Source organism: Macaca thibetana, chromosome 3 (assembly GCF_024542745.1).
Source record: "Macaca thibetana thibetana isolate TM-01 chromosome 3, ASM2454274v1, whole genome shotgun sequence".
NCBI classification, from domain to species: Eukaryota; Metazoa; Chordata; class Mammalia; order Primates; family Cercopithecidae; genus Macaca; species Macaca thibetana.
Window position 1 is genome coordinate 30,259,317 of NC_065580.1, and position 24,554 is coordinate 30,283,870.

Consider the following 24,554-nt stretch of genomic DNA (forward strand, 5'->3'; position numbering starts at 1 on the left):
ATCTAATCATTTACTAATCCCTTCTCTGCCTCCCTCCCCACAGTGACCTTTTGCTTCCAGCCACCAAACTCAGAGAAAAAACCAACCTGCTACGTGAGCGGTGCACCCCAAAGGCAGTAAGAATGGGAGTCACTTATGCTGGGGCTCCTGTGTGCCAGGCACCACACGCACAGGAGCGAACCAGCATATTAGGTTTGCCCAGTTGAATCCTCCCAGCTTCAGGTAGGGAGTATTACTTCATTTTACAGATGAAGGGTTTGGGCTTAGGGGTGGTTAAGTAACTGGGTGGAGCAAGTGGGTAAGGTTAGCATATCAGTTGAGGACCCAGGAGGAAACAGAATTCCCCCAAAAACAATTTAGCTAAAGAGAATGTGAAGAAGGAGCTGTTCACAGATGTGCAGACATGGTTATAAGGACCAGCAAGGAATGTTGAGGCCCCCCAGGGACTAACAGTAGCAGGAAACCACTGTCACCTCCCGGGCTGAGGGGACAAAGGGGAAGGAATAGTGTAACCTCGGGAGCCCAGGCAGAGCAGGAGGAGGGTGGGGAAGAAATACGCCAACCATTCTCCCTCCTGCCCGCTCATCCCCTGTTGGGGCCTGTCATTTGCGGAACCAACAGGAAACCGGAAGGCATGAAAGCACAGAGTGATGCCTTCTGTAGGAGACCAAGAGGGACAGGGAATAAACGGCAGAGGAGGAGAGGAGGGATAATGAGAGGACACTCAGCGCAGTTAGTAAGTGGTAGCACAGGAGTTGAATTCGGAACTCACTGACTCTGAACTCCACCCGACTGAGCATCGTATGCTGCTACTGCGGCCATATGCCTCCCAGGGGTTCATGCATCACGGTAAGGGAACCAGCAGTGTCCCCACAGAGGGGCTTCCAGGTCAAGCAAGAACTCAAGCCTGGACCCAAGCCGTTCCTTCCTTCCTTCTCTAGCAAAATCCCCTTCTTCTAAAGAAAGAGCTGTTTCTGGTCAGAAAGGCTGCACCAGGGCCCCCCACCGCCTAGCAGAGAAAAACAGACCAGATGCTTATTCCAAGACTGACATTTGTGTGGACCTGAGTCTGGTGCTTATGCTGTTCCCTTTACCAGGAGTCTTGTTTCCCGGAAGGTTCAGGGCAGGAGCCTGTCTCATTCGCCACTGTATCCCTGCATCGAGCACAGTGCCTGGCACCCAACAGAGAGGCACTCAGTGATCATACTCAACTGTGGAACTCAAGTGCCTTGCAAATAACACCCTTTCCTCGGGGCCCTGGGCTTTCACTTCATAGGGTGAATTTTCCAGAAGCTTCTTTACCTTCTGTTGCAGATTTTTAAAAAATGTTAATATTGACGTTTCAGTTTGGACCTTAGAGGGAGATGATGATTATGACAATAAAAATAATAACAGATTGCGGTGCTTAAAATGTGCTGGGCGTTGTAAAAAGTTTTCTGTGCGTATTATCCCACTTAACACCTGTGCTGGCCACCTCTTAAGCAAGTCCTCTCAGTCGTACCTCATTCCAGTCGTATCTCATTCCAGTCGTACGCAACTTGCAAGCAGCTCCACACAGTGCATCCTGACAGCGTTTCTCCTCAGGTCCTGGCTGCAAATCTACCTCTCTCATGTTGGAATTTCTCTGATGCACAGCATTGGATACACTCGGGAAACCACGTGAGCACTGGCTCATGCATAACTGGGAGCAGTCAACGCCCTGGGGGCCTCCCGGTGCCAATGGCTTCTACTGCCTGCCTCCCTTTCATATGGCTCCCCCAGACCTGCAGGACTGGACGCTGATGCCCACCGCAGTGGTCGGCGCCATTGCATAATGCACCCTTGTATTGGCTCTCCATCCTTCCCAGTTTCACACTTCCCATCCTCCCTCCTGCTCCTGGGGATCATATTCCAAAATCAGCCTGCATACAAGCCTTTATTTATCTCAGGCTCTGATTTCCAGGAACTCAGGCTAAGACAATCGTTTTTTGTTTGTCTGTTTGTTGTTGTTTGTTTTATTTTGTTTTTGAGACAGTCTTGCTCTGTCACCCAGGCTGGAGTGCAGTGGCACGGATCTCGGCTCACTGCAACCTCCACTTCCCAGGTTCAAGTGATTCTCCTGCCTCAGCCTCCTGAGTAACTGGGATTACAGGCGCCACCACACCCAGCTAATGTTTGTATTTTTAGTAGAGATGGAGTTTCACCATGTTGGCCAGGCTGGTCTTGAACTCCTGACCTCAGGTGATCCACCCACCTCAGCCTCCCAAAGTGCTGGGATTACAGGTGTGAGCCACCGTGCCCAGCCTAAGACAATCCTTAACGACAGCAATGACAGAGGTGCTCTTATTACCCCCGTTTCATAGGGGAGGACCTGAGACTGAGGTTCAATAACTTGCCAAGATCACATGGCAAGTAAGGGGCAGAACCACTGGAAGTTAAAGAAAAAAAAAAATGCTCCTCTCAGGGACGGGGAGAATGATTTGCCAAGAGATTGTAGGAGGATTTCCGGCAGCGTCCGGTGCTCGTTGAGGTTTGTGGCCATGAATCTTAATGGAAGCAATGGAGTGATGAGATGCTGTCCAGCAACACTCAGGGGCTCTGATAGAGGCATGAAGAGGGCAGGTGGGGGTGCTGGGGTGTGGGACTGGGCAGAGCAGGGGGTGAGCTGGGCAGGAAGCAGCTGAGAGTCACAGTGACCAGGGAGGGCGAGGAGGCTTGGACTTCTCATGACAATAACTTTTCCAGGGAGAAGGCCTAGTAGGTCGTGCCAAGGATAGGTCCACGCTACTTGGCTGGAGGTCAGTGTGGACAGGCCTGGCCAGCCCCCAGGATCCTAAGGACCTCAAATTGATTCCACTCTCTACAGCTTATTCCCACTGTGACTCTGAGCTTATGCTAAAAAATTGTGCTGTTTATTTGAAATTCAAATTTAACAGGACGTTCTGCATTTTTATTTGTGAAATCTGGCAACACTATTCCCCTGTAAACCAGTAACACCCCCCTGCGTAGCCATGACCTCCTCTTCCTCCCAGCTCTCTTCACGTCCCCAGCACCACTGCTATCCTAGTGTCCCAAACTCGGCCTCCACTATTCCAGGGGACCCAGCCAGTCACAGACTCCTGCCCGTCCTTTAGAAACACCCCCCTTTCGCCAGCCCACTGGACCCCTGGCTCCATGCCTAGACAACTGCTGTCACAGCCCTGATGCCTCTGCCTGCATCCAGCCCCCACCAAGTGAATATTCCTCAACCACCCCCTTGACCATGCCACACGCTGCTTCAGCCGTCAGTGCCCCCCACTGCCCATAGAAGAAAGTCCTAATTGCAAGGCTTCCAGCAGCCTGTTCCCATGGCCTTCCCACATGGCCTCCTGCAACCCACCTCTCTCCACCCTGTCCTTGTGCACGGAGGACCCTCACATACTCCCTCTCCTTCAGGTGGAAACCCACTTTCCCATGAAGACCCAGCTCAAAGGACCCATTGTCTGGAAAGGTCCCCTGACTGCCCAGCCTGGACGGGCTTCTGCTGCCTCCTGTGCCCTCCTCTGGCAAAGCACACACTGCAGTCTTCCACACCTCCTCTTAATTTGCCCAATGGTTCTTACATCTTGTGGTAGCTTGGCTATGAGCTTATCTTCTCAACTGGATTGGAGGCTCCCTAAGGGCAGGAAAAAGATTTTGTGCCTGTTTCCCTATGGTCTCTGGCTCAGTTCCAGGCCAGAGCCAGTATTTGCTGACTTGTGCATGGGTTCTGCACTCCCCTGGCCACTGTCAGAGTGAGAGGACAGGCACCCCTGGGCATGTCCCAGACTCGTTGACCCTCAGGTGGCAGGTTGTGGCTGTGGGCCACAGAAGGCATGCAGGAGGTGGTGTTGAGGCTGGCACATGGCTGACCTGGCTCACAGTGCAGGCAGCACGCTCCTGGCTCAGGGCAGGGTCCTTTTGGGCATGGCTTCGGGGTGCAGCTGATGGTCCCTTCCTGTGGGAGCAGACTGAGGTGGCTGCACAGGCCTCAGAACCCCAGAGGGCAGGGCCTCAGCCCAGGCTGGGACATGTCAGAGGGGCAACAGGATGAGTCGGCTCTGAGGGTGTGGGCTACCCTCTGTGTGAAAGCAGAAAACAGACATCCTGCCCCAACTCGAGTCGTCTCTTGATTTTTTGTTTTGTTTTGTTTTGTTTTGTTTGAGACAGGTTCGTAATGTATTGCCCAGCCTAGAATACAGTGGCTTCATCATGGCTGACTGCAGTCTCCACCTCCCCATGTCAAGTGATCCTCCCGCCTCAGCCTCCAGAGTACCTTGGGACTACAGGCGCTCACCGTCATGCCCGGTTAATTTCTTTTTATTACTTTGTAGAGACTGGGTCTCCTTATGTTGCCCATGCTGGCCAGCTTCTGGACTCAAGCGATCCTCTTGCCTGGTCTTTCCGAAGCCCTGGGATTACAGGCGCAAGCCACCACCTGGCATCCTAACGCTCTTGACCCGGGAAAGCATCTCTTTCAGGTGCCAGTCCCACCGAGAGAGTGGGCTAGGGAAGACCTGAGGACCCTTCAGAGCTGGGAGGAATCGGGGGCGGGGCGCGGGGGGAATTTGGGGTTGAGGAATTACTATTTCCCTGTTCCAGACTGCCGAAGGAGCCCAGTGGTGGTCTAGGCCACGGCGCTGTCTGGCCCAGTGCTCAGTCCAGGTACGTAGTCACCGCCGATAAGTGCCGGCCGCCTTGGGTGGTCTCCCCGGGCGGGACCTGCGCGATGCAGAAGAACCCAGCGCAGTCCGGGCAGAGCCAGCTTTGCCCCGCCGTCCGGACCGGTGCTCCAGGGCGCAGCCATGCAAGCGCACCGCAGACAGGTGGGTACCCTCAGCCGCGCGCTCCTCTCCGCGTCCCAGTCCGGTGCGCCCCGAAGGTAGGGGGAGCGGTACCCGCTGCTGCCCAACCCCAAGTCTAGGGCTCCACCAGGGACCGCGCCCCTCAGGCACCTGCGGGCGGAGGGATGAAGACTGGAGTAGACTGCGGGTTCCGCGTCCAGCTGTGCCTGGAGACCGAGCTCGGGTGGGTGCCTACAGCAGGGTGCGCCCCGCCGACCTGGGACTTCCCAGGCTCCCCTCACGCCCCATCAGTTTGGGGTGCTGGCGCCCGACGAGCCCCAAGGCCCAGGCGGCGGAGTCGGTGGGGGGCGCAGTCTCTGCTGCTCTCCCCTCGCCATCGCCCAGGATGGGGGCTCCCGGGCATCCCGCTGGAGGCTGGCTTGGGCCACTGAGGAGCGAGGCCCGATCCTTACTTTCCATGCACTCACCCACGCTCTTATCGGGCCACCCTCACCCTTTCGGGAAAAAAAAAAGGTTGAGGTTTAAAGCTTTCATCCCCCCCCCCCCCCCCGATCTTCAGGCCAATGGCAGGAACTGTGCAAGAGTTTGCGGGAAGACGGTGTCAGGTAGAGGCTCCATCTGTCCCTGGGCTCGCGGCCGGGAATGGTAGACGTCGGCCCCCCAAGCAGCGGAGAAGGATGGGGCGCAATAGTTCCTGGGCTGGTTTCTGTAGGTCCTGTCCCAGAACTTAAGAAGACAACAATGAAGAGGCTAAATGTGGAGGAAAAGTGAGACTAGTGTGGCCGGGATGCTGGGGGAGATGGCAAGGACCAGCGCTGGCCTCGCGCAGTTGTCTCCGGACCTGGGAGGGGCGGAGCGGGTACCCGGGAGCAGAGGCGGGAGTGGGGGACTTTCCCAGCCTCGCAGCCACGCTGGGCACAGCAGGGTGAGGACCAGGGTGCTGCTCCTCCAGCAGCAAGAGGAATGGTCCAGAGGCCATCCCTGGGGGTGGGGGTGGCTCCGCGGGGCTGGCCCAAGGGGTGTGCCCCAGGGGAGACAGCGAGAGGTGTGGGGGCAGAGGGAAGGGGGGAGGAGGAGCGGAGGGGAAGTGGGGAGCAGGGGCAGAGGACTGGGGTGGGCCTGGGCCTCCGCGGACCCAGTCACCAGGGCCCGAAAGTGCACCGGCTGTGTCCATAAAAAATACTGGCAAGACCTCCCCTCCCCCTGCCTCCACCCTCCCCCTACCCCATAGCTGTGGGGCCTGGGGCTGGGGCTGAGGGGCTCCAAGAGTTTAGGGAGGCACTGGGTAATCACCCCTTTTTACCTAAAGGCCCTGCTTGGGGGTTTTCCCCCTGTACCCTGGTCTTCCCCCACCCTGCCCCTGGGAGGAAGCTGAAAGAAACTTCTTCCTGGGCACCTGTTGCCCCAGAGCCTCAGCCTGTCTGGACCAGGCGGGCGGCAGGGCCGGGGGTGTGGGCAGTTCACCCGGAGGGGTGGGATTTAGGATCAGGCCCAATGCAGTGAAACCTTTGTCCTCTGCCTGAGCTGGGTGTGGGTTTGCAAGGAGACATGTGACCCAGACCAACCCTGGACACAGCAGGGCGCCTGCTGTCTGGCTACTCTTACTAAGACTGCTGTGGCACTTCCTCCCCTAGTGGCCCCCTGCTACCCAAGCCTTGCAGCTCCTGGAGTGACGGGACTGTCTCCTGGGACTCCACTGGGGCCCTGGGGTTGGCTGTGAGATTTTACCAGCCCATCAGGAGCACTTGTGCATCCCCTCCTCATATTCCAGATCTGGGGCTCTCCCAACAAGTTTATCTGCTTTTTCCCTGGAGCCCCTCCAGTCCTCCCTGTTGACCCACCTCCTCCCCAAAGCCCTCCCAGGTTAGTCCAGCCACACTCAGTTTCCCACATTTGAGTGCTCATGCACCCACAGCTGACACAGCCCATCAGGCACTTGCCTTGTGCTCTCAGCCTGCTTCACACAGTGTGGGGCTCTGCCTTCCTCAGCCAGGACAGGGCACATCATCTCTCATTTTCCTGGTACCCAGCACAGCTAGGCTAGTGCCCCTCAGAGCAGGTATGCACCGAGGATTGCACACTGGACCCTGGTTCCTCCTGTCCCCAGGCTGGGCTGGCAGGCAGGGGCCAGGCTGGGCATGGGGAGGTGACAGCTTCCCACAGAGGCTGCCAAGGGAACTGGAGCCTAGCCCCTCTTGGGCCACAAGCCCTTCCTGCCCTCAGCCTTGCTACCTCTGGCCTCTAGGTGTGTCATTAGAGTTCATCGTGAACACCCTGAACGCCGGCTCGGAGGCCTTGTCTGTCACCATTGATGGCCCCTCCAAGGTGCAGCTGGACTGTCGGGAGTGTCCTGAGGGCCACGTGGTCACTTACACTCCCATGGCCCCTGGCAACTACCTCATTGCCATCAAGTACGGTGGCCCCCAGCACATCGTGGGCAGCCCTTTCAAGGCCAAGGTCACTGGTGAGTGCTGGCTTCAGGGAGGTCCATCCAACCTGCAGCCCAGCCCAGCCTGGAGGGCTCCGGTGGCCACGCACATCCAGACCATAGTCTGACCCCAGACACCATGGTCAGTTTACCAGGGCTAGAGGTGGGCCTGGCTCTACACAGCACACATTCTGTGGAGTCAGGCATGATGGTGTAAAAGTCCCATTCTTCCTCTCCATCGCGGCCCCTCACTCCTTCAGCTCTGGCCTGCGCTGGCTCCTCAGGCTCTAGCATCACTTTCTCCCCTCCTGGCTTCCCATATTCCTCGGCTCCAAGAAGACACAGTCAGTATTGAGCAAGCTCCCCTCTTGAGGCTGTCTGTAGGATGCGTTGGGTGGGTGTTCCTTTGTAAAGTGACTCTTACCCTGTGAGTTAGCCTGAGTTCCCAAAGCCTGCAAGGGTGAGGGTCACAGCATCTGAGGCCCCAGCCCTGGGGTGGAGCACCAGTTGGAGCTGGCAGCTCAGGGCCCTGGCTGGGAATGGGGCTGTGCTTCTAGAGTGGCCCTTGGAGGAATTTGAGGGGAGCCGCGAATGCAGGCAGTGAGTCCCACAGGGTGGCAATGCTGACCGAAGGTCCCCTGCCTGGGGAAGAACAGGAAGCCCTTCTGACCAGGTTTGTGCCCCATCCACCCGCCCCTCAGGTCCGAGGCTGTCCGGAGGCCACAGCCTTCACGAAACATCCACCGTTCTGGTGGAGACTGTGACCAAGTCTTCCTCAAGCCGGGGCTCCAGCTACAGCTCCATCCCCAAGTTCTCCTCAGATGCCAGCAAGGTGGTGACTCGGGGCCCTGGGCTGTCCCAGGCCTTCGTGGGCCAGAAGAACTCCTTCACCGTGGACTGCAGCAAAGCAGGCAGGTGGCGGGGGGAGGGTGTCTCCCAGGGTGTGAGCAAGAGGCCGTCAGGGAGCAGGGTGTGGGTCACAGTAGGGGACTCCCTGGTGTGAGCCCATCCCTCTGCCTCCCTCTCCAGGCACCAACATGATGATGGTGGGCGTGCACGGCCCCAAGACCCCCTGTGAGGAGGTGTACGTGAAGCACATGGGGAACCGGGTGTACAATGTCACCTACACTGTCAAGGAGAAAGGGGACTACATCTTCATCGTCAAGTGGGGTGACGAAAGTGTCCCTGGAAGCCCCTTCAAAGTTAAGGTCCCTTGAATGCCAAAAAAGTACCTCCCCAGCCTCAGCCCCCACCTCCAGCCAAACACACATTACACACACACACACACACACACACACGTGCCACACCCAGACACACGCACAGAATCAGACACTACAAACACCTGCCTTGGAGGTGAAGTAAAGTCACAGCCTCCTCACCCCACTGTGCCCCTGGGGTTGGAGGACCTTGTCTGTGTCAGGACAGTGTCCCTCCCCGGGAACGTGACATGAGGGCAGACTGGGGCCAGGCTCAGGGGCAGAGGCTGGGACATGAGGGACTGGAAGGGGGCTGTGGGACCAGGGAAGCCTTGTACGTCTTCCCAGTGTGGTTTAGAGCTGCTCACCCTGATTCTCCCCGATTCTGTAAAATGGGGATGGAGGTGCCCCCATTCTTCATAAGGGAAGTAATAAGTGCTCATACCTCTGTGCCAGGCACCATGTGGTACTAACCCTTACAAACACTCCATGAAGTGGGTGCTGTTAGAGCTCCAGTCACAGCTCAGAAAAATCAGCCACCAAAAGTGAAGTGACCTGCCAGAGGCCCCAGAGCAGAACGCGTGAGCTCCAGGATGTGCCGTGGCAACCCTGCCGGAGTCTGTGCTCTGAACCGTCCCACTACCTAGCCCCCTGCAGGACTTGCCTTCCAGAGGCACCCGGTCAACAAAGCCACTTTCCTTAAACCTGCCAGGAAGCCACTTTCCTTAAACCTGCCAGGAATAGCACTGCCGCTTCCTTGTTCCTCTTCTGGCTGGCTGGCCCTGGCTTTCCTCTGTGACCCCAGATCCAGGCACTGAGGCCAGGTCTTACAGTGGCGTTACAGCCTCCCCGCCGCCTGTGGCAAAGGCTCAGGCCCACTAGGGGCCCAGACGCTGGGGCAGAGAAGCTGCCCTCTCCTTACTGAAGCTTTAAGCTCTGTGGAGAGTGGGCTGGGGAGACCTCAGTCCCTTCCTGGGCTAGGGGGAGGGGTAGCTTCTGACTTCTGGTCTTTATGGCAGGGAGGGAGAGCTTTGGAAGGGTTCACAGCTCCGCCCTCAATGTCCCTTTTTGCCTGTGAGCTTCGCCTGCAAGACCCAACCCTCTGCTTCCCAGCTGCAAGGAGGAGTTTCCCAGCCCTGTGGGCCCACAGGGACGGCTGTCCTCACTTCCTCCCTTTGGCCCCCTCCGCCTGCTGAGCCCAGGGCCCAGCCCGGCCCCTTACCCAGGCTCACCCCACAGCCAGGCCTGAGCTCAGGTGTGGGAATGGGGCTGAAACCAGCCAGTGAAGGGTGGCCTTGGCATTTGGGGCCAAGCCTGAGACTACTGGAGTGGGAAGGGGTGTTGAGTGGAGTCCAGGAAAGAAACTTATAGGTGGAGAGAGGAATACGCTGGTCATGTCCATGATTTCAGAGATGAGGACTACTTATTATTTGTTATTTACTGAGCATTTACCATGTGTCTACCAACTCTAAACTCTTATATAATCTCACTTAATGCTTACTCAAGTCTATAAAGTAGATGTGGTGATCCCCAGTTTACAGATAGGGAAATTGAGGCGCAGAGAAGTTGGTGGTCTAAAGCCACGTGGAATTGGCTGAGCAGGGATTTAAACCCAGCTGAGTCTGCTTCTTCTGTAAACCTGTGAGAGAGAGGAAAAATCCATCTGGAAACTCCAGGCGATGGAGTAACTTAAAGGGGCAGGGAGACTGTCCAGGAGCCCCAGAGGGGTGGACTTGGGTTTATTTTCTTTTCGGAGTCTCCTCCTGGATCTTAAGCGGAGACAGGGCCTGTACCCACGTTGGGCTTCCTGCGAGCTGGAGCTGCTCTCTGGGGTCAGGACCGGCCGGGGCCGGGGAGGGTGGAGGTATCCATGGGAAAGGCGCGCGCGGTGGGGGTTTGAGCCCTGCCTGAACAAAGTCTGGGTGGGAGCGGCCTGTGTGTCCCCACCCCGCCTCCCCCAGCGCCTGCTGAGCCGCGACGACAGACGACGGCAAGCGAGGCGGAGCTAGCATGGCCGGGGCCGGGGCCGCTGCGCTGTCCCTTCTCCTGCAGCTCGGGGGCCTGGCGCTGGCCGTGGGCGCGGGCGCGGGAGGTGAGTCTAGGCGCGGGAGACCTGGGGTCCGGCCAGGTGCGCCCCCTGCCTCCTATCAGCCCGGCCTGAGGGGGCTGAGCGGGGCCGGGGGCTGCTTCTCTTAGCCCTGCCTGAAGTTCACACGCCTCCCTGGCCAGCCCGGTCCTCCCCGTCGGAGGAGCGAGCAGGGTTGGGAAGACCGCGGCCAAAGCAGGGGGTTCAGGAGCGGGGGGGTTCCTGCAGCCGGCGGCGGGAGAGGGCGCGGCTGCCCTGGCATCTGGGAGTCTGAAGTTAATTATTTGTCTTGACGAAGGAGGGGGAGAAAGCAGGCCCGCTGTGGAAGCTGACTTTGAGTCTGTGTCTGGCCCTCCCTGGAGCGGGACATGCGGGAATGGAGGGCTCGGTGCCGGCAGGGGGCCAGGGGAGGCTGAGAGGGGAGCCCGGTACAGTTCCTGGGGGACCAGTCAGGTTTTTGCCACTCGGAGCTCTTTCCGCAGGTCTCTCCAGGCAAGGCTGGCCCTAGCTTCACCTAGGGGTACCAGAGGATCCAGCTTCTCCCGGACTCCTTCTGCCTGCCTGCTTAAGCAGTACTGGAAGAGGGGCCTGGGAGGAGGGGCCCTGGGCAGCAGGGTGAGGTCCCACGGGAGTCCAGATTGGGTAGAAGGTTTCAGATGCTGACACGCCCTTCGTGGCCGCCCTCTGTGTGCTTGGGAAGGACTGAGACCGAGTGCCATTCCGGGTGACAGGATGCCCAGTACAGGGATGGAGATGGGAAAGGGTACCTGGGGTTTGGGGGCCAGCATCTGCCCATGGTGCGGGGTCGGAGTTAGAATCCCTGATATGAGCGGGCAGTAGCGGGTCTGGAAAGGTGGGCGGTGCTTGTGATCCGTTCCAGCGGGACTTACTCCTGGGAGACTTCAGCTGTGTGATTCAGAAAGGTCGAGTGGAGAGAAGGAACGCAGATGGAGGCAGGGACAGGGCTTTGCCTTCTGAATGGAGAAGGTGGAGAGAGGAGAAAAGGGGGATGGATTAGGGGACAACTCAGACAATAAAATAGGGGAGCTGAGTCCCAGCTTTCTGGCTTAAGTAACTGAGTAAGTGGGATGGCATTAACCAAGCCAGGGAACTTGGGGCAAAGCAAGTTCAATTTTAACCTAGAATCCCCTCCGCCTTTGATGGTGACAGTGAGTGACATTGTTCCCCTATCTCACAGGCCTAGTGTCTGTGAGAAACCCTTTTAAGCCACTCCAGGCCTGGCCTCACTAATGAGCTGCCATGGTGGGAAAGACCCAGCCCTCTCCCTCCTCCTCTGTCTGTTCCTGTTGCATCCCGCTCCAGACCCTCCACTTCCCTGCCGATCCCTGCCTGGAGGAGGGACCCATGTCTGCCTCCTCCCCTCCTGCCTTTACTTTCCTGGCTGCAGGAGAAGGATCAAAGTGAAAAGGTGAAAGTGACCATCCCCAACCCCAGGCCAGAGCTCAGAGGTGCCCTGTCCCCCTTTCCTGGACATAGTGTCTTCTAGAATCAGGGACAGGCTGCCTTCACTGGATCTGTTGTGTTCAAAGCTAGTGGAGGCCTTGCCAGCACCTTTCTCAAACCCTTCAGGAAATGCAGCCAAGTCCCACTTTTGGAGCCCACCACACCCAATGTGGGGGCCCCCAGGACCCCCTGTCACAAGCCTGGAAAACTGTGCTCAGGGTTGAGAGCAGGAGCAGGGGGAGCAGTTGTCCTTCTCTCAGCACTTTCTCCAAAAGTGATGGCTTTTCTGACAGGTGTAGACAGAGAGTCAGGGGATGGGAGCTGCTCGTGTTCTCCCTGAAAAGACTCCCAGCCAGACCCCAGGCCCCTGAAAGCAGCTCCACCTGGCGCATGTCTGTGGCCTTCCCCTGTGTTTCAGCCTGTGCTGGCTTCCAGGCCCTCCCAGCATGACATGTCAGCTTCCCAACCATCCCTGGCCAAGCCCCTGGCCCAAGAGAGGCGGGATGATCCTGACATGCTCACCATGGCTGGGGACATCAGCCGGGGCAGGCTGCAGAGCAGCCCTGCTCCAGAGACTGCTCCGTGTCCCCTGGTGGGCCGGGGGGCCTGTGGCTCACCCAGACAAGCGGGAGAAGCTGGTCTGGGCCACATTTGTCCACTCAGAACTTCCTTCCCCTTCTTCCATGCCCTCGCCTCCAGCTTTCACTCCCCAACCCTCACAGACCACATCTCCTTCCCTGGATGGTGGGCGGGCAAGTGGACAGGGTGGGGTGCACAGGATGACCCCCTTCCCCTGTGGGTCAGAAGACAGAACCCAGGAAATGTGGCCAGGCCAGCCCCTCACCCTCAGGCCCACATGGGATTCTTGTGCCCTTCAGGTGGGACTGTCCCCAAGGAGCCCCCTGGGCAGCAGACACCTGTCCACTCCTCAGCCCCTTCTGGGGACCCCCAGGAGCAGTGGCTCCCCCTGCGAGAGTGGCTGGGGCGGCTGGAGGCTGCAGTGGTGGAGCTCAGAGAACAGGTACCATGGAGACAGGGCTGGTGTGCATTGAATGGGGAGGGCTTCTCATAATGGGAAGGAGGGGAAAGTTCACCTTGGAGGGGGGTTCCTAAAATAGAGCTTTCTTTCATTGCACATGGAAAGGAAAGGCTCTTATCTGAACAATTTCCTTCCTTCTTTTCTTTTCTCCTTCCTTCCTTCCTCCCTCCCTCCCTCTCTCTCTCTCTTTCCCTTTCTTTCTTTCTTTCTTTCTTTCTTTCTTTCTTTCTTCTTTCTTTCTTTTTCTTTCTTTCTTTCTTTCTTTCTTTCTTTCTTTCTTTCCTTCTTTCTTTCTTCTTTCTTTTTTGTGAGATGGAGTCGCCATCTGTCACCCAGGCTGGAGTGCAGTGGCACGATCTCAGCTCCCTGCAACTTCTGCCTCCTGGGTTCTAGTGATTTTTGTGCTTCAGCCTCCTGAGTAGTTGGGACTACTAGTGTGCACCACCATGCCGGCTAATTTTTATATTTTTAGTAGAGATAGGATTTCACCATGTTGGCCAGGCTGGTCTCGAACTCCTGGCCTCAGGTGATCTGCCTGCCTCAACCTCCCCAAGTGCTGGGATTATAGGTGTGAGCCACCATGCCCGGCCTGAACAGTTCTTAACATTTATTCTTTCATACAAATGAAGAACCTGCAGGCTATTTGTTTTGTCAGTTCATGTTTCATGCTGTTCCATGTATTTGGGAAATGTCATGGAATGTGCTCTGCATAAGGCATCATCAAGAAATATTTTGGATGGGTAAAGATGTCTTTAATTCTTGGGGCAAGGGTTGGGTCCCCATTTTGTCCAAAGAAGAGAATGGAGCTCATGCTCCCCTGAGAACGGTGATCATTTGAGCTGGATGCTGACTGAGGGGGACCCATCTCTGCTCTGGAACTGGCAAACTTCTTTCTCATCCCGCCTCATTTTCACACCCCTCATCTCTGCTGGAGATGGTGGGGACACTGAGCCAGTGCCTGCTATTCCATCTCCTTCCTCCAGAATAAGGACCTGCAGATGAGGGTGAGGCGGCTGGAGTCCTGTGAGTGCCACCCTGCATCTCCCCAGTGCTGGGGGCTGGGGCGTGCCTGGCCCGAGGGGGCGCGCTGGGAGCCTGACCCCTGCACAGCCTGCATCTGCCAGGATGGGACCGCTCACTGTGGCCCCCAAGCCCACCTGCCCCATTGCGGGGGTAAGAGCCACCCTATCCGCCCACCGGGGCCACCTAACGGCCTGCAGATGGCATGGGGTGCTTGAGTGACACTGCTGTCTCCTCAGGCTGCAGCCAGAATGGCCGGACCTACGGCAACGGGGAGACCTTCTCCCCAGACGCCTGCACCACCTGCCGCTGTCTGGTGAGCTCCCAGGACCCACCTGGGATGTCCCTCACCTTTCTGCCTCTCTTCAGCTACCTGTCACCACAATGTGGCACTCCAGATGTCGCATAATGGGCTCTGCCTGCCACTCCCACACATTGCCACGGTGGCTTTCAGTTGATTTCAAGTAGGAAAAGGAGCTCAACACCCATGGACACTGGGGGGCCCTCAAGCCACTCAATTCAGACCTGGCCAACAGTGGCGTGGAGGGCAGAGAATGTATTAGGTTGGTGTAAAAGTAATTGCGGTTTTTGACATGGCTTTTAATGGCCAAAAAACCGCAATTACTTTTGCACCAAGTTAATAGTTGCTTGTCCTCCTATGTCACCTCCCACTCTTCCACTGCCCATCTTCTACCTCGGAACCCCCTCTCCTGCCTGTTTTCCCTCACCAGGCTCTGCATCCACCTTCCCCCAGTCTTTCCTTCCTCTTTCCTCCACTGAGAAAGTCTTTCGTCTTCTTCCTAGGATCTCCCCTCTCTGGGGAATTTGCTGGCACCTGGAACAGATGGTTCCCCAGGGTTAAGAGCATCAGGAGACGATGGGAGTGGGGGCGGGATGTCTTTTTTCTGCCTTTACAGAGAGGGTAGCCCACATCCTCAGAGCCGACTCATCCTGTTGCCCCTCTGACATGTCCCAGCCTGGGCTGAGGTTTTGCTTCCAGAGGCCCTGTGCTCTGGGGTTCTGAGGCCTGTGCAGCCACCTCAGTCTGCTCCCACAGGAAGGGACCATCAGCTGCACCCCGAAGCCATGTCCAAGAGGACCCTGCCCTGAGCCAGGAGCGTGCTGCCCGCACTGTGAGCCAGGTCAGCCTCCTGCCAGCCTCAGCTCCACCTCCTGCATGCCTTCTGTGGCCCACAGCCACAACCTGCCACCTGAGGGTCAACGAGTCTGGGACATGCCCAGGGGTGCCTGTCCTCTCACTCTGACAGTAGCCAGGGGAGTGCAGAACCCGTGCACATCAGCAAATACTGGCTCTGGCCTGGAACTGAGCCAGAGACCATAGGAAAACAGGCACAAAATCTTTTTCCTGCCCTCAGGGAGCCTCCAATCTAGTTGAGAAGATAAGCTCATAGCCAAGCTACCACAAGATGTAAGACCCAATGAGCAGATTAAGAGGAGGTGTAGAAGGCTGCAGTGTGTGCTTTGCCAGAGGAGGGCACAGGAGGCAGCAGAAGCCCGTCCAGGCTGGGCAGTCAGGGGACCTTTCCAGACAATGGGTCCTTTGAGCTGGGTCTTCATGGGAAAGTGGGTTTCCACCTGAAGGAGAGGGAGTATGTGAGGGTCCTCCCTGCACAAGGACAGGGTGGAGAGAGGTGGGTTGCAGAAGGTCCATGTGGGAAGGCCATGGGAACAGGCTGCTGGAAGCCTTGCAATTAGGACTTTCTTCTATGGGCAGTGGGGGGCACTGACGGCTGAAGCAGCGTGTGGCATGGTCAAGGGGGTGGTTGAGGAATATTCACCTGGTGGGGGCTGGATGCAGACAGAGGCATCAGGGCTGTGACAGCAGTTGTCTAGGCATGGAGCCAGGGGTCCCGTGGGCTGGAGAAAGGGGGGTGTTTCTAAAGGACGGGCAGGAGTCTGTGACTGGCTGTGTCCCCTGGAATAGTGGAGGCTGAGTTTGGGACACTAGGATAGCAGTGGTGCCGGGGACGTGAAGAGAGCTGGGAGGAAGAGGAGGTCATGGCTACGCAGGGGGGTGTTACTGGCTCATAGGGGGATACGGTTGCCAGATTTAGCAAATGAAAGTCTAGAATGCTTTGTTATATCTGAATTTCAATAAACAGCATGTCAGTTTTTAGTACAGGTATATCCTATTCAATATTTGGGATATTCTTATACTGAAAATGATGTTTTATTAATCTGAAATTCAAATTTTACTGGGCATCCTGTATTTTGTCTGGCAGCCCCACCAAGAGAGGAGTCTCAGCTGGTAGTTAGAAAGGTGGGACAGGGACTCAGACCAGTTGGGTCTGGAAATGCAGCCTGGGGTGTTGGCTGGAGAAGAGGACTAAAATCTTGAGGGTTTATGAATCTCAAAGAAAAGACACACAAAGAAAAGACACACACACACTCTCTCTCTTCAGGGCACGTGGTGCCTCAGGGCCACCGCTAGCCTATATAATGTCTTTGGTGAAATTTTAAAAGGCATCCTTTCCTCAAGACACTACTTCCATCTGTTGTAAAATAATGGAACTGTGCCGATGATGTGCCTGTCTGACACTTTACTGCCATCTGCTGGAAAGGTGTAGTAAATATTAAAATCGCTGATGTCCGTCACGTGAATGGTGTCCCTTTAATGTGGCACCCAGTCCTTTGCGTCTCTTACTTGTGGGCCAGGGCCTGGTTATCCAGGCTGCCCTGGGGCCACGGGGCTGGGGAAGCATGGCATCCAGAGCCCCGTGTCATCCACACCTGCCAGGTAAAGGAATCAGCCACCACCCATATCCCTGCTGCTGGGCAGACTGCCGGCCTGGCCATACCAAGCCCAAATATGGGGGCTAGGCAGGGCTGCTACTGACGCTGCCCAGGCATCAGGGCTGAAGCCTGCCAAGCCTGCAGAGTAAGCCAGCTCTGGCAATGGAGAGGGACGGAGCAGGAAGGGACGAGGAGGGAGAGCGGAATAGACAGAAAGAGGGAGGATGATATGGGGAGGGAGGGCTGGCTCAGTATCTGCCCTGCAGGCAGGGGCTGTGCAGTGCCAGCGGTTCTCATGTTCAGAGCTCAACTGCTTGGAGAGCTGCACCCCACTTGGGGAGTGCTGCCCCATCTGCCGGCCCGGTGACCTGCCCTGTCCTGCCCTGCCCTGCCCTGCCATCCCTTCAACCCCAAGGGTCCAGTACCTACTTGGCGTCACGCCTTCCCTCAAGTGATGTTCACCCACCCTGCTCCCTGGTAACCCACTTGTCATCCTGCCAACCTTCACAGGCTGTGAGTATGAGGGGCAGCTTTATGAGGAGGGGAGCACCTTCCTATCCAGTTCCAACCCTTGTCTGCAGTGCACCTGCCTGGTGAGTCCACCTGTCCCCTCGGCCTAGGCCCTGCTCCTCCCTGGATACCTGCCCTGCCACTCCTCCAGCCCCCTCACATGCCTCGCAAGAGCTGGAGCCAGCTAGGCTCTCCCTCCATCTCTGCCCTGTGTCCCCCTTCTCTGAGGGTGCCCAACACCCACCCACCCTGCCCTCTGCGGGAGCCAGATCAGAAGCCTCACAGCCACTGGTGCATTACAGAGGAGCCGAGCTCGCTGCATGTCCCTGAAGTGCCCGCCCAGCCCCTGCCCACAGCCAGTCCTGAGGCCTGGGCACTGCTGCCCGACCTGCCAAGGTGAGAGCCCCTGGCCCTTCCCTGGTAGAGCCACAGGTAGGCTATCGTGCCATTTCTTGAATTCCAGAACCCACCTTGCTGGCCTCCGGTGGGTTTGGTCCATGGGGGAGCTGGAATGCCTGAGCTCAAATTCTGCCATTGCCATCTAGGGCTTGTGTGACTCTCTACCACAAGTTCCCCATGTGTAAGGTGCAGATAATGATATTCCATACCTCATTGTGCTGCTTAATAAATGCTTGCTTTCTACTTTGTGCTCCCCAATCATTAGACATGGGGTCAGCCCTCAGGGATGACCACTAGAGTGTGACACTGAGTCAAACACTAATGCAAAATCCTGTACCAGTCAAGGGCAGGAATAGAAGCAGGTACCAGCCACTGTGCGGATTCAGAGGAAGGAGACCCTATCCAGCCTGGGCACAGGAGGGAAAGCGGCCTGGAGGCAGCTGGTCCCCAGGTGGCCCTTAAGGATAGAGAGCAGTTAGCTTGGTGAAGGGCTGACGAAGGCAGTGAACCTCCCAGGAAGTGGGGAGAAATCAAGCACAGGTGTGGCCCTGACACTCAGGGTGGGTGTGTGATGTTGGCTGGGAAGGTGCGAGAGGTGACGAGGGGCCGGAGATAGGTGGGGCACATGGGTGTGGCCATGCTCTGTCCAGGGAAGACCAGAAAGGGTGGGCTAAGGAGCTGAGGCCTCACCCTGCCTGGGGCACTGGGAGCCACTGGGGAATCTAGGCAGAGATCTGACCCCATCTAGTCTTGGCTCAGGAGAGAGCCCTCAGACGGCATGTAGACAAGGAGGGCGGGCAGGCTGAGGCTGGGGTCTAGGCCAGCTCCTACCAGACCTCCCTCTGCTCACCCGCTCAACCCTAGGCTGCACAGAAGGTGGCTCTCACTGGGAACACGGCCAAGAGTGGACCACACCGGGCGACCCCTGCCGAATCTGCCAGTGCCTGGTGAGTCCTGAGGCTGCTCCTGGTCTGTCCCCTTCCCTGCCCTCAGGCCCACTGTATTCTTTCCCTCATGCCATGGAATACTTCGCAGAGGTGTTGAAAGAGAACCCAATGGAGAAGACCTAGGCACTGTCTGCTGGGGGCTGGGCAGAGCTCATCTGCTTGCTCAGCTCTGAGCCCAAAAGGTGCTCAGCCTGGGTTAGTGAATGAACTCAAGGAGCCCACAGGCTGGAGGAGGAGACTGGGCAGGATATGGCAGGCAGCAAAAGCTCCAGGGCGGGAGAATCACAGTTTGACTTGAGACATCTAGAACTGTGCTGTCCAATTTACAGCCACTACTACATGTGGCTACCCAGCCCTTGACGTGTGGCCAGGTCCAAAATGAGATGTGCCATAAGTGTAAAATATATGCCGGATTTCAAAGACCTCCTATGAAATAGAGGGATGTAAAATAGTAATCTATTATATGTTGATTACATGTTGAAATAACAGTTTGGATATATTGGGTCAAATGAAATATGTTTTTAAAACTTAATTTCATCTGTTTTGTCTTCATGGTGGGGGCAGTGTTTACTTACGCCTCAAAGGGCAAGTAGGGTTTGAGCAGGGAAAATGAGGGGAAGGTTCCCCAGATATAAGGAATAGCCTAGGGGAGGTAGGAACATGTAAGCCGTGATGGCCAGGTGGGCACCTGAGGAGGGCTGTGTTTCATGGGAGCTTCCTGACAGCCTGCTAAGTACTAAGGACTCTGTGCGAAGGCTACAGGGCACCCAACCCCAATGCAATTGTTACAGGAAAGGGGTCCCAATCGAGACCCCAAAAGAGGGTTCTTGAAACTCGCGCAAGAAAGAATTCTGGGCAAGTCTACAGAGTAAGGTGAAAGCAAGTTTATTAAGAAAGTAGAGGAATAAAAGAACGGCTACTCCATAGACAGAGCAGCCCTGAGGGCTGCTGGTTGCCCATTTTTATGGTTATTTCTTGATGATATGCTAAACAAGAAGGGATTATTCATGCCTCCCCTTTTTAGACCATGTAGGGTAACTTCCTGACATTGCCATGGCATTTGTAAACTATCATGGCGCTGGTGGGAGTATAGCAGTGAGGACGACCAGAGGTCACTCTCGTCGCCATCTTGGTTTTGGTGGGTTTTGGCTGACTTCTTTACTACAACCTGTCTTATCAGCAAGGTCTTTATGACCTATATTTTGTGCCGACCTCCTATCTCATCCTGTAACTTAGAATGCCTAACCATCTGTGAATGCAGCCCAGTAGGTCTCAGCCTCATTTTACCCAGCTCCTATTTAAGATGGAGTTGCTCTGGTTCACATGCCTCTGACATTTTCCCCCTCCCTTTTATAAGAGAACCCTTAATCCTAAGGGGTGCAAAGGGACAAAGATCCATCTGTAATTTCTTCAGGCTGAATAGGGGCAATGACATTCCTGCCTAACTATTAGGGTCTCTCTCTCTTGTGTTCAGGGTAGAGAGGTGCTTAATCAGAAAGCATCAGTATGGCAAGGGCCATTCATAACTCCGAGTTCTGACAAAAGTTGATATCTGGAAGATTAATAAATGTTTAATTTAAGAAAATGTTGAGTAAGCTTATCCTTATTCCTACCCAAAGAGTACAACAGAAACATATTCCACAAGAGTAAAGCAAAATCAGTGAAATTATCTCAAGTAAACTAAATTAGAAGGTTTTCCATGAACTGGACAACTGTTGGAACCAAGCTGATATGGGATTGCTAGATGATTCCAGTACATGCCTAGAATTAGAATATTGACTCCAGATTTTTACATAACCCATCCTTTTTGTTTCTTTTCTGCAGCAGCCAGAGATCTCTGGTTGGGTCACAGGAACAAGCAGTCAGTCTAAATTGCAAAAACAAACTTAAAAACAACTGCCAAGACTAGAATTTAATAACAAGTATACCATAGTTCTTGAAATATAATATTTCTCTCTCCAGTTTCCCATTTTTACTAAAGACTAATCATGGTAACACTGATTTGCCTTATTATATTTGGCCTGATTATTTGTATAAAGTGTGGCAAGAATAATTATTTTTTATATAAGCTCTTTGAAATTGGCTTTGATGGAACTCTGTTCCATAAAGAATCTCAGATAGGATTTTTTTTTGAGCCAAGCCTTGCCATGGGTTTGTACCCTCAAATACCTATGAGTTGAGTAAATTCCTCTCCTCTTGAGGTTCCAAGATAACTTGGGGCTCCTGGGCCTGTTAGAAAGTGACATTCTTTACTTACCACAGGTCAGAAACCCTGTACAGGCACTGTGTAGGCAAGGTATGAGGCCAGTTTCCCCAAGGGGCGTTTATGGGCTCTACAACTCAAGTTTGATTCCTTAAGGGAAAGTATGCCATTCCAGTCAAAGCCTTGGTAAAATAGCCAGTTTCTCCAATTGTGTCCTGTTACAAAAGAAAACAGATTTTTGTTGCACACATGCAAATAGCTATATTGCCATAAATTAAGAATACTCACAAATAGTTTCCAAATTCTGGATAAATTAGGTAGAAAGAAAGAAATATGCTTCAAATTTTGTTCACAGGAGTATACTTTACTCAATTGCCAAAAGCTGTAAATAGCTCAAAAAAAGTTTTTTTTTACTATGAAAAATAAAACAAAGGATCAGCAATGTTTTGAACAAAAAGTCAAATAGATTATGTCAGAGTCCATGCAGTTAACTTCTGTTTGACATTCATGAACATTTCAGCTCTCTATGAGAGTTCTGAAAGTTTTTTCATCTATTCTGATATCACAGTCTCCAAAGTTATCAGAAAGCCTGCATCTAAGTGCACCTGTTGAAGTTCTATAGTTGATTATAAAACCACCTTTTAAAGAGGGTTAAAACAAGATAACAATTGTTTGTGGATGGTAAAAAGTTTTAGGACAGCCACTATAAAAGCTACAATTGATAAGAAAATTTGGTTACTCTTGTGGCATATAATAAAAAGAAAAATTGGTTACTCTTGTGGCATATAATAATTTCACATAACAATTATAATTATTAATAACATACACTGTCATATCAGCATTATAGGAGTTTCTTATAATTTTGGAACATATAACACATTTATATAAACACAGCCATAAGAAAACCAAATACCATTTCATATTTGACAGTACTTCCTATATGACTTTTATACCAAATAAGCCAAATGTCGCTGTTGCATGGGTACATTATTGCTGTCAAACTCAATTCTTAATAAAACCTTATAGACAAATATTTCTTAATCAGTTTGACTATAAGGTAAGATTTTCATAAATGTTTTATAACCCTTTACAAATTTTTGTTAAAGAGCAGATTACAAGCAGGTTTTGCTTTAAGAAAAACCTGTTGCACTTTTATTCCAATGCTCAATTTACAGAAAAACTGGATAATACCCCTTTAACCTTAACCAATATGTTCACACACAATTTATTTTACAAGATTAATTTTTCACAAACCTTCCACAACTTGCTCAAACCTTCAGCTTTATTCTGTCTAACTTAAAACAATCTTTTAACCCTCTAAATTTAGGCAATAAATCCATATTCCCATGACTTTTTATAATCCTTTACCAAAAGTACATTCTACTTTTCTTATATACCTTGCATGTAGAACTATTTTTTCAGTAGTCTCAATCACATGTTACAATGGTAACCCTTAGCAACTTTTACTTTTGGTGAAAACCTTGGTAAATTCAGGATTTTAACTATGTACTAGGTGTGGAACCTAGCCTAGGACACACCAGGCAGAAGTGTAGATAAGGTATGACTTTTTCCAGCATAGCTAGGGGATGTGGCAAACTCCACATGTCCCAGGACTTACCTAACTGTAAAGCAGGCAAGTTGTATAGTTAAGAGTCATAGTGTGGCTGGGTGCTGTGGCTTACACCTGTAATCCCTGCACTTTGGGAGGCCACAGTGGGCAGATCACTTGAGGTCAGTGGTTTGAGACCAGCCTGGGCAACATGGTGAAACCCCATCTCTACTAAAAATACAAAAATTAGCTGGGCATGCTGGTGCATGCCTATAATTCCACCTACTCAGGAAGCTGAGGCAGGAGACTGGCTTGAGCCCAGGAAGTGGAGGTTGCAGTGAGCCAAGATTGCACCATTGCACTCTAGCCTGGGTGACAGAGTGAGACTGTCTCAAAAAAAAAAAAAAGAAAGAAAAAAAAAGAGTCATAGCGGCATTTTATGAAACTTTTAGGAGGCCTAACACCCTTTAAATTGTACAACATTTATTGCATAAATCCCCTTTCACAAATTCTTTCATGACTTACACAGACAATCTATAATATGCTTGGAACTTTCTGACTTGTCTTAAACATTCCTCTCTTTTTTTTTTTTTTTTTTTTGACGCGGAGTCTTGCTCTGTGCCCCAGGCTGGAGTGCAGTGGCGCGATCTCGGCTCACTGCAAGCTCCGCTCCCCCGGGTTCACGCCATTCTCCTGCCTCAGCCTCCCGAGTAGCTGGGACTACAGGCGCCCGCCACCTCGCCCGGCTAATTTTCTTGTATTTTTAGTAGAGACGGGGTTTCACCGTGTTAGCCAGGATGGTCTCGATCTCCTGACCTCATGATCCGCCCGTCTCGGCCTCACAAAGTGCTGGGATTACAGGCTTGAGCCACCGCGCCCGGCCCAAACATTCCTCTCTTTAAACAACCAGTCATTTTACTTTAGAACACGAGTTTACCATACAAGATCCTTTCTTATATAAAATCTGTTTGCTTTATAACCTTTTTTGCATAGCTAGGAGACATGGCTAATTCCACATGTCCCCAGGCCTTATCTAGAATCTAAAGCTCCAAAATAAATTGGATAATTTTCAAAAGTCAAAGAAGCAGTTTATGACCTTAAAGCATTTAGCAAATCTAATATCTGACCTGCATAATTTAGACCAAATGTTTGAATATTTGAAGATATTTTTATTTTATCAATAATCTTTAAGACTGTGCTTATTTCCCAAAGATTACTTAAGTCACATGAACTAAAAGGCATTAGACTTTTTACTTTTCTGACAAAATATTTAAGCTCTTATTATTATTAAACCAATTAGTTAAAGCTCTTTTCTATATAAACATCACACACACCACACATATAAATACACAGACAAAAGAAGATAAAGGGCTCATCCTCTAAGTTGTGAATTGAACCCTGAACCCAAGTCACCATTGTGATGGCAGAGACCAAGAGAGAGTACTGCCATGTGGTTACAAGGTCAAGCTCCCAAGGACATACAAGACAAGAGGGAAACCTTATCCAGTTTTTTTTCAGGGACCTGCAGCAAAGTTTGTAACTGACCAGTTTGCTGGGTTGTCTTGAAAAGCAGGCTTACAGGTGTCCTAAGCCTGTGTTCTATTCTAAGGTACCTTTCTTTATGACAGAACAACACAGAAAGACACACAAAGCACACCAGATTCACTATAGCTTAAGACTAGCTCACACATTCTTTTTTTCCATTAATCAAAACTTTGCAGAGGAAATAAACGGTGATTTTTACCATTCATTCAACCAACTTGCAGTGGAGGGCAAAGGGGGAAGCATTGCCTGAGGCAGAGTGGGAAAGGTGAAGTGCTCAGGGAGGCCAGAGAAAGACCCACCTGTTGCTCAAAAGTTTGGGTGGCCGCGTATCAGTAGTGAAGGGATTTTTTTTTTTTTCTTTTTTTTTGAGATGGAGTCTTGCTCTGTCACCAGGCTGGAGTGAAATGGCATGATCTCAGCTCACTGCAACTTCTGCCTCCTGGTTTCAAGTGATTCTCCTGCCTCAGTCTCCTGAGTAGCTGGGACTACAGGCATGTGCCACCACGCCCAGCTAATTTTTTTTTTTTTTTTTTTTTTTTTTTTGGTCAGATGGAGTCTCGTACTGTCCGTCGGGCTGGAGTGCAGTGGCGCAATTGTGGCTCACTGCAACCT

The 24,554-nt window shown here is 53.1% G+C and overlaps 2 protein-coding genes across 4 annotated transcripts in view; both read left to right on the forward strand.

The window, feature by feature from the left end:
* The first annotated feature begins 7,077 nt into the window (after positions 1-7,077).
* Positions 7,078-8,761, forward strand: LOC126950046 (filamin-C-like). The gene is made up of 3 exons (XM_050783182.1): positions 7,078-7,266; positions 7,932-8,141; positions 8,260-8,761. The coding sequence occupies exons 1-3, from the start codon at positions 7,182-7,184 to the stop codon at positions 8,445-8,447; spliced, it is 483 nt and encodes a 160-aa protein (XP_050639139.1). The 5' UTR covers positions 7,078-7,181; the 3' UTR covers positions 8,448-8,761.
* Positions 8,762-10,401: 1,640 nt separating this feature from the next.
* Positions 10,402-24,554, forward strand: part of KCP (kielin cysteine rich BMP regulator) — a 35,814-nt gene continuing 21,661 nt past the window's right edge. For 2 of the 3 annotated variants that reach the window (XM_050785038.1, XM_050785037.1), the window contains exons 1-8: positions 10,421-10,518; positions 12,855-12,997; positions 13,999-14,188; positions 14,275-14,351; positions 15,093-15,177; positions 17,300-17,382; positions 17,602-17,695; positions 18,563-18,645. In XM_050785038.1, coding sequence (XP_050640995.1) covers positions 10,437-10,518; positions 12,855-12,997; positions 13,999-14,188; positions 14,275-14,351; positions 15,093-15,177; positions 17,300-17,382; positions 17,602-17,695; positions 18,563-18,645 — 837 coding nt within the window. In that variant the 5' untranslated portion in view covers positions 10,421-10,436. Of the gene's footprint in view, positions 10,519-12,854; positions 12,998-13,998; positions 14,189-14,274; positions 14,352-15,092; positions 15,178-17,299; positions 17,383-17,601; positions 17,696-18,562; positions 18,646-24,554 lie in introns of all 3 variants that reach the window. The other variant, XM_050785036.1, reaches the window with a different exon arrangement.